At 47.5% G+C, this 17,082-nt stretch overlaps 1 protein-coding gene across 3 annotated transcripts in view; it reads left to right on the forward strand.

The window, feature by feature from the left end:
* LOC139678330 (vascular endothelial growth factor receptor kdr-like) overlaps positions 1-17,082 on the forward strand; it is a 137,379-nt gene that overhangs the window by 51,401 nt on the left and 68,896 nt on the right. For all 3 annotated transcript variants that reach the window (XR_011699014.1, XM_071569065.1, XM_071569066.1), the window contains exons 4-9: positions 1,792-1,919; positions 6,855-7,014; positions 8,369-8,505; positions 9,986-10,142; positions 10,932-11,049; positions 12,741-12,916. Coding sequence is in view for 2 of the 3 variants with exons in the window: in XM_071569065.1 (XP_071425166.1) it covers positions 1,792-1,919; positions 6,855-7,014; positions 8,369-8,505; positions 9,986-10,142; positions 10,932-11,049; positions 12,741-12,916 (876 nt within the window). In the remaining variant the exon portion in view is untranslated. The remainder of the gene's footprint in view (positions 1-1,791; positions 1,920-6,854; positions 7,015-8,368; positions 8,506-9,985; positions 10,143-10,931; positions 11,050-12,740; positions 12,917-17,082) is intronic.

Raw genomic sequence — 17,082 nt, forward strand, 5'->3', positions numbered from 1 at the left:
CCAGCCATCCCTCGCTTTCCCAACCCAACCTTTATAACCCAGAAACTGCCTTTTTTGTGAGAAATTTTATTCTGTTTTGACTAAGATATATCAGTCATTGCACAGTTCAATATTTTCCAATACTTCAGGATTATTTAACGTTTGCTTAGCTGCCTTCTTCTTGATTTATGTTACTTTTTAAACAAACATTGCTATTCTGAAATTCCCTCTAAAAATACTGGCACAAATATTTTTACATTCAGTGTTCCCATCTTTTCAGTCAAAACTTGATCCAGAATTGTGAACAGTTTGGTACCAAGAAGCTCCTTTTTCCCCAGCAAGTTTCCTCTTGGCCTATAACCTTGTCCATCCTCCATCACATGTCACATTCATTGCCCTCTCCTTTTTCCACAGGACTAGAAATAATTGACTACATTTCCCCTGACATTTTTTTGCTTGTTGCAAATACACAAAAATCTACTTTCTCTGCTTTTTCCTATCACAAGTAGGGTCTTCTTTTAACCATTCGGGGTCTTCTTTTAAGTACAAAGTTCTTTCACAGTGTGCATGAGCTTTAAAATTGGCTATAAAAATGTTGTTCCACTTGATACCTCCAAGTGTGGTTCAGGTGGAGAGCAGGACTGGAGAGGAATGGAGCAGCTCAGGGACAAACACTGGACACACTTTCATAGTTTCACCAGAAGAATTGAACAGACCTGTTTGGGAAAGTGCACAAGACACTGGGCTGAGTGTAAGCATTTCCTTGTAGTTTTAGGGATTGGACCAAACTACAGAGTTGTGGTCTGGAGATCTGGTTTCTCAGCCCCAGATCACAGCCAGTGCTTGCCTGACCAGAAAGTTCAGGTGTGTATCTGAAACTTCCTAAATGGGGAGAGATTACAGGTCTAATTTTTTAATTCCAGTTAGTCTCTCTCACCTGATGTTTCTTGCGATGCCCAAAGCACATGTCTTGTTATAGATAAATCCAGTCACAATAAACCAGTGGCTTGGAGTAAAAGCTGGCATGAAAAGACAGTACCAGAAATTGGAGAAATCATCCAGATTTCTGGTCTTTCTCTGCTGTTTTACTGCTCCATGTTCAGTACTCCTGATCAGCCCCCTGGCAGAGCCCCCCCACATTAATTCCACATCTCTGGTACTTGCACAGTGCCCCAAGTGCCTTTTTTAAAACATTGTCATCACATGTGGCCTCCCTGACATACACAAAGCTCCAACACCTGCTCTCACCTTGAGGAAACCATTGGTACATTTTGTCTGCTAAGAATCCTATTTCCAGTGCTCAGGGGCAGAATTAAGCTCTCAAAACCACAAAAGGCAACAGTGCCACTGTCCTGTGCCAGTCTCTGCTGGCTTGGGCTGGGGAACAAAGGATGTGCAGCTCTGAACTGAGCTGATTCTTTGAAGGTCAGTTCCAAGTGACATCACTTACACATTTCCATGACATTTCCTGAGCAAAGACTGTTGCCATCAGTCAAGAAAGGCACATTGATATCCCTGGATGACTGACAGGAGGGCTCCCAATACCCAGAAGTAGCACTGGCATCTGGATTTGGTATTTGCACAGACCTATGTGCCATTTGGGGCAATTTCTGGTTGAATGTCCCAGGGAGTTGATCCTTGGCTCTAACCCCAAGGTGACAGTGGCATTGGCAAACAGGCAGCACATGATGGGTGTCCTGCCACAGGCCCCAGTGAGCCCTGGGGGGCAGTTGAACCACGTGGGTGGCAGTGCCCTCTGAGTAACTGAGCAGTAAATGAGCAGGTTTGCAAACCCATGTTCTTTCCCTGCAGACTACACAAATCCATTCATGGAGATGCACCCGGAACATCCCGAGATCATTTACCTTTCGGATGCCAAGAAGACGGTGGTTGTCCCTTGCCGTGTCACCTCGCCAGATATCAGACCCAGGCTCACCCAGGTAAGGAGTGTTCAGAGGAGCTCAGCTCAGGGGTCTGGGCTGCCAACACAGGGGGTAAAAACACAAATTAAGACGTCTGAAGCTGGGTAGATTTCAGGAAAAAAATAGCAAAGACACTGAAAATCCAACAGCAGGGGCCTGTGCTTGCAGTGTGCTGGTATTGAACTGGGGGAAAGGTGTTTAGGGGATTAGGCTGAGTTTATAACTGTTTTTCTCATCTTGTGGCTTGTTGTTCCCAGTAAACTGGCAAAGGAAGTGACAAAGCACTAGTTTGCTTCAAAATTTCTTGTGTAGCACCTGGCTATTCACTGTCTTGGGAAAGCTTCTCTCTTTTATACCTTGAACTTCCTCAGAAGAGTTGCCCATTTTTGCTTCATTTCATCAATTTAAACCAAGTTTCAGCCTTGGGAATAAATGGCTGCAGCATCCACCCCTTTGGCAGCAGTTGCATCTGAATATCAAGGTTGCAGAGTTGTCTGTGGAGGCCAAGGCTGTTTGGGATAATAAAAACAGAAAATTAAGTTCTGGGGCTTCCTGAATTGATGGAGGTCTAGTTCCTCACCTGAAGGGCTTTAGATATGCTCTCAGAGAAGCCTGTCATGGGGTGAGGGACAGAACACAGGTCTCCTGGCTCCAGTCCTGCATCTTACCTCCTAAGTTATGTGCCTTCCATTCCCCTGCCAGGCTGAGGGCTCGAGCCATCCCCATGGGACCCAGAGCTCATGCTCTTCCCCATTCCCAGCCTGCTCTGGAGGGGCTGTGGGACATGAGGCTGTTCTGGACATGGTGTGAGAGCAGAGCACAGGCAGAGAGGCTGGAGCTGTGCTGCTGCAGCACCTCTGCTCCTCTTGGCAGTTGGGTGTCTCAGATGTTCTCCTTCTCCTGGGACACAGCACAGGGAGCTACAGAGGCTCCTGCTGAGCCCCATGGCAGCTTTCCAGCAGATGTGCAAAGGGACAGCATGGGCCTTATTGCTGCAGCAGATCTGCAGCTTTAAATTCTGTCAGCAGGGATTAAAAGGGGGGAAAGAGGTTCCTCTCCTCCAGTCACTTCAGCCTGGATAAGTGTTATCACCTTCCCTCCCTGGCTATCAAAATGAAACATCCCCATCTTATTCCAGCCTGTTTCAACCTAATTCATGGCTGGAGAGAGCTGCTGATGTTGGCACAGTCACATGGGACTCAATGTGGCCTTGGAACTCCAACCTCCATGTTTATTTCCTTATTTATGGGCAGCCCTGCTCTCCTTGCTTGCCAGCTCAATTCTCTCCTGGTAATTCCTTCAAACAGAAACTGAAGCTCTTTATCTTGTTGCTGGAATGAAATCTCCACTGAAATCTCCCTTTTGAGTTGCACAGAAAATTGTCCCCAACAGATTTTTCCCCCTTCGAGGCAGAGCAGTTGGAGTGTAGGGCACGAGCATAGGTGCAGTTTGGGGGACAACAGCATAAGAAAGTTATTAAGCTATTAGAGAGTGTCCAGAGGAGAGCAATGAAGGTAGGGAAGGGTCCTGAGGAGAAGTGTGAGAACACTGAGGGCACTTGGTGTGTTCAGCTGGAGAAGAGGAGGCTGAGGGGAGACCTCATTGCAGGTACAACTTCCTGGGCAGGGGCAGAGGAGGGGCAGGCACTGGGCTCTGCTCTGTGGGACCAGGGACAGCACCCAGGGAACGGCTGGAGCTGTGTCAGGGCAGGGACAGCACCCAGGGAATGGCTGGAGCTGTGCTGGGGCAGGGACAGCACCCAGGGAATGGCTGGAGCTGTGCCAGGGCAGACACAGCACCCAGGGAATGACTGGAGCTGTGCCAGGGCAGGGACAGCACCCAGGGAGTGGCTGGAGCTGTGCCAGGGCAGGGACAGCACCCAGGGAATGGCTGGAGCTGTGTCAGGGCAGGGACAGCACCCAGGGAGTGGCTGGAGCTGTGCCGGGGCAGGGACAGCACCCAGGGAATGGCTGGAGCTGTGCCAGGGCAGGGACAGCACCCAGGGAATGGCTGGAGCTGTGCCGGGGCAGGGACAGCACCCAGGGAATGGCTGGAGCTGTGCCAGGGCAGGGACAGCACCCAGGGAATGGCTGGAGCTGTGCCAGGGCAGGGACAGCACCCAGGGAGTGGCTGGAGCTGTGCTAGGGCAGGGTCAGGTTGGACCTCAGGGAAAGGTTCTTCCCCCAGAGGGTGGTGGGCACTGGCCAGGCTCCCCAGGGCTGTGGGCACAGCCCCAAGGCTGCCAGAGCTTGAGGAGGGTTTGGATGATGCTCTGGGGCACAGGGTGTGACTCCTGGGCATGGTCCTGTGCAGGGCTGAGGGCTGGACTCGCTGATCCTGATGGGTCACTCCAAGCTCAGGAGGTTCAGGGGTGCTGTGATGCCAAGACAAGCCCTGGTGCCCCCCACAGAAGACACACCACACTGGGGAGCTGTGCCAGCCCCAGCCCCAGTGAGGGAATGGCAGCACCAGTTTGGCTGTGTGGGAATGCCACGGCAGAGCCACGGTGGTGCCTCCCGAGGGGAGAGGAAGTGGCACGGAGAGGTGGCTGAGGAGGGGCAGCTCAGGGGAAAGGGCAGCACAGGGGACGGGGCCGTCAGACCGATTTAGAACATCCTCTGCTTCCAAATTTAATCACAGTAGACAACACACTTCAAAGGGGGGGAAGCCACTGTGATTTCCTCCGAGCCCATTGACACTTTTTGTTTGATGGCTCAAATATATATTCTCTAACGTTTGATGAAGACATTTAATATGTGTGGAGTGTTGAAAAGGGCCTCCTGAGTGGGGTTATTTTTTCTCTCCCCCTCCCCTTGCCACTGGGGAGCAGAGCTGCCAAACCATGAAGTTCAGCTTCATCACATTTTATTATTCTTGTAGAAAATGTACTTTTTTGCACCATAAATTAAGTTCCTTATGTTACCATTATACTTTAAAATCATTGCACTCTCTGGCCTTTAAATATGCATGGGAAAGGTACCTCTTGCTAATACTAAGCAGATCCCAGCTAACTCTATATATCATCTTTGTTTTTAATGAACTCATTCTAAGACACACATTTCAGATTTTAATTCTGCATAACATGAGTTTAATTCTAGGCAAAGAAAGCATTTTCAGTCTTGTCAGATCTGTTTAGTCACTGATGTGGTTCATTTTCCACTTACAGCTCTGACCTTCATGAGTGTTAAAGCATGATTAAGCCTCGGGTCTCGGAGCTTTCTGTAATTTGTCTTATTTTTCCTAATGGTTCTAAACAGAGACATCACAGCTTGATTATTTCAGAAGCATTTACATGAAATCCTTGTTTCCTGCTGCTGTCAGAAGAGCTGCTCCAAAACACAGAGACTGTGCCTCCTTCCCGCAGGGCATCCCCAATTCCTGACCCTCAGCCACAATTCCTTTGTCTTTGGGCTGGGCTAGAAATGGAACAACAAGTGATCCAAACCAGTGCCAACTTCATGCCCTGTGCTTTCTGAGAGGAGAGTTCTGAGCCTCAGCTCCCAGAGCCTGAAGCTGCAAGTTCTGTGGAATAGGAGAATTATTTCAGCTGAACCCTATTTCAGTGGCACTGCCAAACAAGAGTTCTGGCTGTTGGGAGACAAACAGGATTGCACAGGAATAGGAGCAAAACTGCTCCATCACTGGGGAAATTCCTGCTTGCAGTCCCTGCTGCAGCTCTTCCCTTGGCTCCCCAAGATAAAACAAGGTCTTTGAAAAAAGAAAATCATCAAGTTGTTTCACCTTTGAGCAGCCAGAGTGTGAGGAGGAGGGAGAAGCACTCCAAATAAAGTTAGTTCCCATGAGTGTGGGCAAACTGAGATTTCCCCAGACCCCGCAGTTTTGGGTAGAAAGGATCCAACACTCGTATAGAGCATCCCCAGTCCTGAAGGGCCTTCTCTTGTTCTGATGAGAAAGTCAGACCCAACTGTGCTTCCATTCATCCTCCTGCAAAAATGGGGTGATTTCAGTGATCTCACTTTTACACACTTCTGAGCTATTTGTCTGCACTTAACGTCTCGTGTTTCTTTTCCACATTATAATCCAAGATTTTCAAAATTATTTGAAAGTAAATTACCTTTTCTCTAGGAATCACAGAGCTTCCCTGTGTGTTAATATAGCAATGAACTAATTATTCCCACCAACAAAAGCCAAGCTGCTCAACCCTGGTGCTGTCCAAGGCTATATGGAGGAGGGTTCATTCTAATCAGCCTTTTGTATTCTCGCTTCTACCTCATAAACAGAACTTACAGAGAGTGGTTTCTTTAAGAATCTCAGAACATTGCACATATATATGAATTTAGGGCAAAAGATGTCTGTTCCTAAGTCCCCTTATTTGTGCCATCCTATGGTTTACACTCTGAGGTCACCAAAGCTGCCTCCATGGAAAACCAGAGTGTGCTCTGAGAGTGTCTCCACCATTTCCATGGTTTAGACAAAATGTGATGCCTGGCCACAGACCACACCTTGTAGATAACTCCTGGCAGGTGAGTTAGTGACATGAGGAATTCTGATTTTAGGGGCCTCTAACTTCACACATATTACTGCAAGATCCCAGCAAAGTGTGTGGTAGCTGCATGTGGAACTGGTAGAAGCAAATCTTATCCTTAACCACTTGCAAAAATATTACCCTACAAAATTAATATAAGATGGGCATAATTATTTCCAGTAAGGAGATGAGAGAAATGGGACCTGCAATGAGTAGCACAGCATCTTGCCTGAGATCTGAGAGCGCTGGGGCTGCTGAATCAAAAACCCCATTATGATGCCCAAGTTTTGGGTTTCAAAGACAGTCCTACCTCAGGGAGGGCTGTTCTGTTTGCTTAGGTTGATGTGTGTGGAAGGAGCCCACCCACCCCTCTGGGAGGGCAGAGACCCCCCTGCCTCTCCCTGGCTACTGCCTGGCTGGAGGGAACAGGGAAGGGCTCACAAACCTCCTTGTGTGTTCTCTTTCAGTACCCCTCTTCTGCAGAGATCAACTTCAAGAGGATGGTGTGGGACCCGAGGAGAGGATTTGTCATCCCCTCGCACTCCTTTGTGTACTCTGGAGTGCTCACGTGCTCTGCAAACATCAATGGCACCGTGTTCAACTCCTACTACCTGGCACAGAGACTGGGTGAGTGTGCCCTGCCCCAGGCACGGCCACAGGGCCCTGGTTCCCTGCAAGCCCCTGGGTGCTGGTTCTTGGGCAGCCTCAGTTATACCTGATACATCGAATTGGGAGGAATCTGTAGCCAGTCCAAGCTGAAATGCTAAAAGAAAACTTGTTCTCCCTCTTTTTCCCTGTTCAATAGAACTTGGATTTGATCCACTCTTGGTTTTGAAAAATTACCAAGTGTTGAGGTGGTACAAAACAGAAGCATTTTATTCAAACCCCACCAAGGCTTTGTTTGCTTGGTTTGAGCTGTATTTACAATAACACAACTGCAGGTTTAGGATAAACCAAACACCAGCTTTATTTTTGCTCCTGGTCATTAGAAACGCAATCATGACATAAAAATTTCACTAAACTGCTAATTCAGATCTTTGGGGTTTTTTATATATTTTCTCTTGGTGATTTATTACACCATTTCCCTTGTATTTACAGCTGAGCTTCAGCTCATAATTAAAATCTGAATTTGAAGCAACTGAACATTAAATTTTTGAGTGCTGGGCTTTTATAGGAAGCCAATTAGAATTTATTTTTCTGTTGCTTTCAATGTATGTTCTTTCTCTCCTCATATATTTTATATTTATTGTGACTCCTCTCCCATTAGATCATGGAATCCTTCTATACATTTAGCACTCAGCTTTAAACAACAAGCTTGTAAATTTGTATGTCAGAGGAATAAAAGCCCTGTAAATCTCTCTCTATCTCCCTTTTTCATTGTTGGAGTAATTTTTTACAAGAATCATGAATGCAAACCCAAAAACCCCTCTTAGATCACTCTCAGCAGCCCCAAAGGCCCCAGGTAATGCCTTGCTCTGTCCTCTGCAGTGCTCAGGGGTGTGTTTGGTACAGGACACCAGAGACAGGATGGAATTTAGTTCAGAGCTGATGTATTTAAGGTGTCAATAAACGTGTAAGATCAAGATTTGGGGATCCCATTCAGAGGAGAAAGGGAGCAGGTCATGAGAGGGCAGGAGAAACATGTTTGATGTTGCACAGAAATGGATCCTCTCACTCCCAAAAGGATGAGCCACCCCTGGAAAGTCTTTCTCTGGAGCTGAGTGAGCACTGGAGCCAAACATGGCAAATGCAGGAGAAGTCCTTCCTAGCTGACTGTGTCCATGTGTTCAGCTGCTGCTCAGGCCCTTACACACCTGCCCCAAGGTTTCCATGTGTGGGCAGTTCCAACATTTTCCATAGAGAAGACAGAGGAAGGTGAAAGGAATGAATGTGGGGAATGCAACCAGAGTGTGAATTCCAGCCTTCATGTGTTTGATGCCGAGGGTGCTGTGTGGTTACACCTTTGCCCCTTTCATTTCAGAGGGCAGAATACAGAACCTGGCTCTGAAAGCAACTCCCAAAAAGCTGCTGATTGGAGAGACTCTCCATCTGGAATGCAGAGCAGAGACCTTCATCAACGGGCGCGTTGAGTTCATCTGGACGTGTCCCCGCGGGAGGGTGAGTGGTGGGAACCCTCATTCTGCTTTCATGCTCCTTCCCCTCCTCAAAACCTGCTCAAGGGCTGAGCAAAACCTGCCTACCCTTTATGCTGAAACACATCCAACTGTTTGTAAGCCTACCACTGATTGTATTTTCAGTCTGGATGAAGCTGAAACTTATCTGACCTTCCTGAACCTGCAGATTAAACTGCACATCTCAGGCTAAAAATAACCTGGCAAGAAGAGCCACAAGTGTTTGCTTCTTGTTGGGAAGAAAAACCCTCATTTCTTCTGCTCTGTCTGTCTCACAGGGACAAGTCTCAAAGGCAGCCATGAAGGCTACAAGTTGTTCATCTGCTCATTCATTTTGGTATTTATGAAGTAGGAAAAAGCAAAACAAAAGACAGTTGTACCTGCTGAAATTGCCACCACAGAATGAAATCTAAATTCTGAGTGCAGGTTCTTGAGCTTTCTGGGAAATGCAATACAAAAGTGCCAAATATGAAGTAGAAACATGTAAGAGACTGAGATTTGAGGTACCAAAGCCTTTCAGTCTCCCAAGGAAACACAGAGGGAAGCAGGGGTATTTTCCAAATCACTTCATGTGTCTGAGATTCTCCTCATGGTTCTGTTTGGTGCTCAGAATTAAAATCAGTGGATTTTTTTCTTTTTAGTTCAGCAAAATACACATTTCAAAGAAGCATCCAGGCCTCTTGGGAAGGTGTAAAATGTGATTCCTAAAAACTAATTAATTTTGACTTATTTTACTTACTTAAAGAAAGAACTTCTGGGTTTGTTTCAGTGGAGAAACTACAGAAAACATAACATGGAATTCTTAGAAGTGCAAGTGCCGGTGTGACTGAATTTTATTTCTTGAACCCCATATGGTGGAAGAGAGTTGTTTTCCTATGAACCCTCCTTATATTTCTAACATTATAAATATAAAATTTCTTGGCCCAATCTCTGGGTTAAAATATCCTATCAGAAGTAATTATGCTTTCTAAAATACTACAAGAATTTGCATTGGCACTTGGCTGTCATAATATATTGTATTTCTGTCATAATATATTTCTTTTAGAAAGTAGGAGGCTTTTAATACAGAAAAATACTGACTGTGACCAAAATAAATTTCTAAAAAACCAAACCCAAACCCCCAGAGCACAGCTCTGAGCCTGCAGGAGTTTTGTCCTGAGATCCCTGGGATTTGGTCCTGCAGAAGGGCTGAGCTTTGATCCATCTCCTCATTTAGCTGCCTGCCCACATTTCAGTAGAGAAGCACCACAGTTCCACTCTGTTTCTCTCTCTTATTAGATTCAATAATGAAACCTCACACAAGAGCTTTTCCTGCTGATTTGTCTTTCATATTATTTGTTTCAGTGATGGGGAGATGTGATAATGTTGATATGAATCACTGCTTTTCTTTACTGGCAGACTTTGAAAGGCTGAACAAAATAATCCACTTTATGCTGCCTTTTGCCCCTCTTTTTGCTGCCTCCCAGCACCCCTCTCCTAAGAGAGCCATGGACCAGAGTGATGTGGTGTACAAAGTTGGCAGTAGCCTGACCATTGAAAATGTCACCATGGAGGATGGAGGCCTCTACATCTGCAGGACCAATGCCACCAGGCTGGAGGCCAATGTCACAGTGACAGTGTATGGTGAGTGCTGAGCCAAACCAGGGCACCCAGGCACCACAGCTGGAAAGGTCCAGCTGTGACATCTGTTGACCTAGAAATGGCATTAGGAAGAAAGCCAGCTAGTTAAAACAACCATCAGTCATCTGTACCCTCTAATTAGTCAATGAGAGTCAGCACCCAGCACTGTGTCTTCAGACAAGTCCAAGTGGGTACATTTGGATGGGATATTGGGAAGGAATTCCTGACTGGGAGGGTGGGCAGACCCTGGCACAGGTGCCCAGAGAAGCTGTGGCTGCCCCATCCGTGGGCCTGTCCAAGGCCAAGTTGGACAGGGCTTGGAGCAACCTGGGCTGGTGGAAGGTGTCCCTGCCCACGGCAGGGGATGGGACTGGAGGGGCTTTAAGGTCCCTCCAAATCCAAACCATTCTGGGATCCTGTGATGTCTGAGGATATGGATTAACTGGGAGCTGGACTGTGTTAAAAAAGCTGGCACCAAGGGTGGTGCTGAGGCCCTGGAAAATGCAGCCTGGTGGCATCCACATGGACAAGACATCCCCAGGCATTCCCACCCCTGATCCAGGGGCAATGCAGATGTGTATTCTCTGCTTCCCATATGGAGTCCCTCATGTGGGCACAGCCCTTCCTGCCATGGCTGGCGAGCTGGACCAGCCTGGCATCCCAGCTGGCTGGCTGAGCCCTGCACATCTGCTCTGGGCAAATCCCAGGGAGGCACAGCACAGTCCTCAGGTGTGAGCACAGTCCTGTGGCAGTGGTGCCACTCCTCACCTTCCTGCTCCTTTCTCTTCCCAGACAAACCCTACCTTACGGTGTCACACAAGAAAGGGCCTTACTACGAGATCTCCTCAGGACACAAGTCACTCAAACTGGCTGCCAAGGTGGACGCCTTCCCTCGGCCCAGCGTCTCCTGGTGAGTGCCCTCCTGGCTGGAATACACTGCCACTGTTCCTCATCACACAGATAAGGGATGGAGCTGGGAATGCTCAGAGCTTGGGGCTCACAGTTTAGCTGAGGTGTGACTGCTCTGAGCTGCCTTGGCAGCTTGCTAAGCCTGTCCTCATTCCCATGCTGGTTTTCCTTCTAGTCATCCAGAAAAGATCCCCAAGGGAAAATGAGGGTTTCACTTGCTTTGGATGCAGAACTGTTTGGGATGCTCAAGTAGGAAGCTTTTGGGGAAGGGCTGCCTGTGGACTCCCATCAGTGGTGCTCAGCCTGCAAGGAGGCAGTGGAGAACAGAAAATACACATTCTCAGTGTGAGAAATCATTTCTCCTCATAACTTTTAAGTAGTTTCCTCCAATCCTGTACCACCAGATCCTTGTAGACAATGCAGTGAATCCTCCTGAGCAAACTAAAGGTTCCACCAGGATGTAAAGGATCTGCTAAACAGGAAGGGCAACACAGCAGCACCTTTGTGACATGAAACATTTGTGTTCCTCTTTGCCCTTTCATCACTTGTCATCTCTCTTGCTGCTTGTCCAGACTTCATTCTGCCAGGGGTCTTTACCAACCCCTTCCAAAGCCTTAAACACCTTTAACAGCATGAAATGCCATGGGGTATCTGGCAGGGGTTGCATTTCCTGGCAGAGAAGGTGGTTCCTGCCCAGAGCACCTGTCCTTGGCCAGGAAGGGCATGGCAGGCAGCAGAGGGGATTGCTCAGGGATGGCCTTGCTGCATTTTGTTAGCAGTGAAATAATACAAAATTCACTAATATTGGTCAAAGCAGTTTAATGAGTGCTGCCAGGAGGTGAGTTTGATTGCTGCTGTTATTTAGGGATGGGCTGTCTGGGGGAGTGGAAGTGGGGACTGACCCCTTCTCTCTGCCAAGGCTTTGTTCTGGGCTCAGTGTGGAGCAGTTTGGGGGCTGCCTGGGACCACCAGAGCTGCCTTCCCTCGAAGCTGCAGCTGTTCCTCTTGGAAGTCTCTCAGGACGCTTGTTTTAATGACTGTAAAGGAAGTTTCCAGCATTCTCAGGCAGTAGGACACATGTCCCAGCTTCTCCTTCCACCAAGCCCAAAGCTCTGTGTGTGGCAAAGTCTGGCCTGTTTCCTGATCATAACCCAAATCTGCATGTGGGGTCAGCAGTGAGAACACTGCTCTCCTGCTCCTAGAGAACATTCCAGGCTGGGAATGCCCCACTGACCTTCCTGTTGACTGTCCTTCTCCAGGTCACAGACTTCAACTTTTCAGGAACATCAAAGGGTTTCATACACATATTGAAAGACAATTTTGCTTAATTAATCTTCTTTTAAAGCTGATGACACACATTTTGGTAACCCCTGATTTCCTGCCCTTGGTGTTGCCCATCCAGCATCATTTGCGGGGTTTTTAGGTGTACATTTCTGATGGTAGTTGAGCATGTGAGAGGCACTGCTCATTCAGATCCATGAAAACATCTTCTTCCTCTTTGCTGGATGAACCCATCCCACAGCACCCCAGATGCCACTCTGTTCTAGAGTGGAGGCATAATAGGAATAGAGATCCAATTAGATATCCAGTCAAGGGATTATAGCCCTGTAATTCCCTTACTGATTCCCACGGATGACTCTTTACCCACCCTCACGTGAGTGACAGGGTTTCTGAAGGAAACTTCCAAAACAGGTACAAGGATGGCAAACTGATCAAGGACAACCACACGTGCTATGAGCCAGATCCAGCAAAGTACAGGCTGGGAATACGAGACGTGAGACCGAAACACGCCGGGAACTACACCATCGTCCTGAGCAACCCCAAGTATGGCCTCTACCAGAACCTCACCATGCAGCTGGTGGTGACAGGTAAGGACCTGGGGCTTAGAGTGGCTTCTGCTGGGTTATTTGTCACAGCTGGTATGATCCTGCTTCGCCAGCCCACAGGAGTGGGTGGCATTTCCCAGGGTTTAGCTGGCAAGAGCTGACACAGACTCAGGAACCAGTGACCCCCTCATTTCACCACGAGTTCAAAGAAGCAGCACAGTGGAGAGGAGTTGGTCTGAAATTAAGTCATCTAAAGCCCTTTTCCACCATGCCACTGCACCTCCAGCAGCTGCAGCACCATGTGTGGTTCCACAGGGGGAAGCAGAAAGGGCTTGGCAGGGAACGAACTCCATAGGACTCACATTTTAATAGGAATTTGGAGGATATTGAGCAGTGAGGTCGTAGAACTATGGGTACAGTTTCCCAAGAGAAGTGATGGAAGTTCTATCCCTTGGGGTTAGGAACTAGCTTGGGCAAAGCACTGGAGAACATCTGTTGGGACAGGAAGAGTCCCAGTGGGGCTGATGGAAGAAACTGGATAAACTGCTCTGGCTTTTATGTCTGTCTGTCATCCTGCTCCAGACACACTTTCTAAGTCTGTGTTTTATGTTCTTCATTTATCTGTTGGGACCACTTGAGAGACAGCTCATTTTCAGGGCAACCTGGAGAAATCTGCAGTAAACTGTGGTGTGCACTGAAGCAGGTTCATTGGCCATAGAGGGAAAATAGCTATTGGAATCCCATTTTTTAACCTCCCTTGCTGGAAAAATGGAAGACAGAGCCACATTGTCACTTTGCACATCCAGTGCCTCTTTTAATCCACCCAATTTGACAGCAGATTGAATCATGAGGACAAGAGTTCAGCAAAAGTTAGCTCTGCTTTCCTTTGTGTTTCTGAGGTTCACTTGGGCAGTGAGGTAGAGAAAGTTATTGAGACATGTTTTCTTTCTTTTCTGTGGTGAATCCTCCTCTCCTTACCTTCTTTGCACCTGAAAATATTCTCAACTGTCCATTTTTTTATATACTTAGGTATTGTTGTACCATGTAACTTCCAGAGTTGTGTTCTTCTCATTTCCCCTTTCAGAAAGGAGTAGTGCCTAAAGACTTGAGAACTTGTCCCTTAGGTTCATGTGGCCTATTAAAATTTATAAATGAGATATGGTAGATTAAAAAACCTTAATATTTAGGAGTGGACAGAGCTAAGAACATACTAATGGTCAGGTACTGCAGCTCAGCTGAGGAGGAGGAGGAATGTGTTAAGCTGCGTAATCTCTTCACTTGAGGTTGTTTTTCCATACAATGGTTTTGCCTCTTGGTAAGAGAACGGAAACGTTCAGAGGAAGAGAAAATTAAGAAGGATAATAAACTATCTTGTCAAGGTAAATATTGGTGTTTGTGTGCACAAGAGGACGTTTACTGGGAGAGCAGCCGGTCTCCAAATAGGCAGATAAAAACAAACAGCCCCTGTTTCTATCAGCAAGATGCTATTTCAGGATTAAACCCTCCCATGCTCTTCCCTGCAGCACAAGCCTTTCATCTCTGGTGTGTGCAGGATTCTGTTCCTCACAAGCCTGGGGTGGTGCTCACCCTCAGCCTCCCTGAGGGCTCAGCCCAGCACAGACCTCCAGCAGCAGGAACTGTTTCATTGCAAACCCACCATTTCTCAAGAGCCTGCACAGCCCAGCAGCTGCTCCCCACTGGAGAACTGTCACATGGACAAATGCACAGCAAATGCCTCTTTCCTGGTGACAGGGGATGGTGGCAGAGATGAGAGCAGGCAAGGCAAACAGGTGCCCAGGAGGGCACTGGTTTGGAGCTGGAGGCTGCAGACAAGGGGGTGTTTGCCTTGGCTGCAGGCAGGGCTGGCACACATCACCCAGGGAATCTCTCCTGCCTCTGCCAGGCCCTTCCTGCAGCCCCACCCTGATACATCCTGTGGGAAGCCTCTGACCAAAGACAGGCTCATTTTGCTGTGATTCATGTGGGTAGAGACAAACAAGGGCAAATTCTGCTCTTGGAGCTTATCCAACAGCAGCAAACTGCCCATTTCTTGTGCTTTCCACCTGAGTAAAGGGACTGCTTTTTCAGATCTGGAAAAACCATCCTTTGCTTTGCTTTCAAGCCTGCTCTGAAGCTCCCAACTGAATGCAGATTGGAATTTTCCCCTTAACTCTCTCCAAATAACCTGAACTCTCTCCAAATAACCTGACACTTTATCTCCAGTCATCATGACTGATACCCTGGTATCACACCTGGATAGATTAAATTGCTTGGAGTTCCAGCAGACAAACAGACAAGGAGAAGGAGAGCAAAGCACACTCTGCTGCCTTGTTATGCAGGGATTACCCTGCCCACCACCTCAGAGCTAGAGGGCTGATTAGTGTCTCTGCTTGGAACCATGGGCAGTCTGCAATTACTGAGCCTGGAATTTGAACACAGGGATTAGTAGAGTTGATGGAAAAATCCTCTTGGCCTTCAGGTGAACACAGTGGTAGGAGCATCAGTTTTGCATTGCACCTAAAAGGTGGAGCCTGCAGCATTTCAGCACCTGATGAACCTCATGCTGAGTAATGACCCTGTAGCAGCTCCCTGACACTGGGGAGGAACATTTCCTTTGGAGTAATTGCTCCCAAAAAACCAGGGCCAGTCTTTACATTTCAGAGCTGCATCTGTGCAAGGGAGTGAGTTCTGATCCATACAGTTACACAGATGAGGGGAAATTATTTAAATAGACTTTTGAATGAGAAGTTCAATGTCATTTGAATGTTTTCTGTTGCTGCAAGGGGACACTGCACTGAAAAGATGATCAGTAATCACACAGCCCCCTCTTCTGAGAGTCTCTTCACAATAATCCATCATTAATGCTCCCAAGTGCCACAAGTAGTCCAGTTGGCAGCCAGCCTGCTGTGACAAACCCATCAGATGCAAATTTGGACTTGGTATAGAGGAAGTTTAAAGTTAATAGTGTGGTGAATTGTTTTTCACAAGCAAAGCATAAATAGCAGCAGGACTTGTCCATCAAATTGCACTGTATTAATTGTTGCAGTGTAATTTATTCAATAATAATGGCAGCAGAGGTGAATCCTTTAAGCAGGATGAGAGCAAGATCAGAAGTCACCTGCCTGAGCCCTGTATGGAGTATCTCTCCTGACTGCACTGCTACAACTTTCCTTGGAGTCACATCCACTGGGAGCAATCACAGTAGTTCTGATATCCACTGTATGAGGTACTTCACTTCAGGGTGAAATATTAGGAGCTATTTCCCCCCCAGATTTGATTTGGCCAAAAAACTGCAGAGGTATCAATTGTCTGGACTCCAGAGAGTAAAGAGAGAACAAAATGGGCAAATAACTCCAAAGCTGCAGGGTGGGAACTGAGAGCAGCCCCAGCCCCAGGTGAGGACCTGGCTGACAGGGGACACAAGGAGGTGCCTGGCCTGGAGGAGAATCGTGCTGCTATTCAAAAAATGCCTCCTTAAGAAGTGGCTTAGCTGAGCCTCTGGTCACCCCTGCTCCCACTGCAGCTGGAATTTAATCTTGCAGGAGCACAGATCTCCGTGTGGAGTCACCTTGGCTCATTGTAGGACTCAAGTCCCCAGGAGGTAGCTGATGGCATTTTCAAAACACTCCTTCTTTACATATTTACACATCAAACACTGTCCAAGAAGCGGCGGGTTGCTGTGTTTTTGTTTTGTTTGATTAAATTCTTATTGAGAAAAACTTCAAGAAAATAATGTCCTGAAGAATTTGGAAAGGAGGGAGCAAGCAGGAGGAACAACCCTAGCAAACAGCTGGTGGCTGAACATCTGAGCCAGCCAAGAAGGAGAAATATGGGAGAAAACAGTTATTCCGGGCTGGAGTGCAGAGCAGTTTCAGAACAAAACACAAACAACCCCCTCACATCTATTCTGGGCAAGCAGACTGTGTTCCATTCTCACCCTTGTCCAAGGCACCGTGTCCATCAGGCTTCCTGCTGAGCCCTTCTGGAGCAGGCAGTGTGTGCTGCCACCACATAGGGAGTGAGGAGTGTACTCAAGCATAAGTTAATTCAAAAATGGGAGGAATAACCTCCTTCACCCTTTGCCTTTCTTCTTTGTCCCAAAGTTTCTCTCCTGGGCTCCATCAAGGCTCTTCCAGCAAATCCTGCTTTGGGTTCCAGCTGCTGCAGCCAATTGAAGTTCCATTCCCTCGCAGAGTCCTCGATCCCCC

Source organism: Pithys albifrons, chromosome 14 (assembly GCF_047495875.1).
Source record: "Pithys albifrons albifrons isolate INPA30051 chromosome 14, PitAlb_v1, whole genome shotgun sequence".
Classification (NCBI taxonomy): domain Eukaryota; kingdom Metazoa; phylum Chordata; class Aves; order Passeriformes; family Thamnophilidae; genus Pithys; species Pithys albifrons.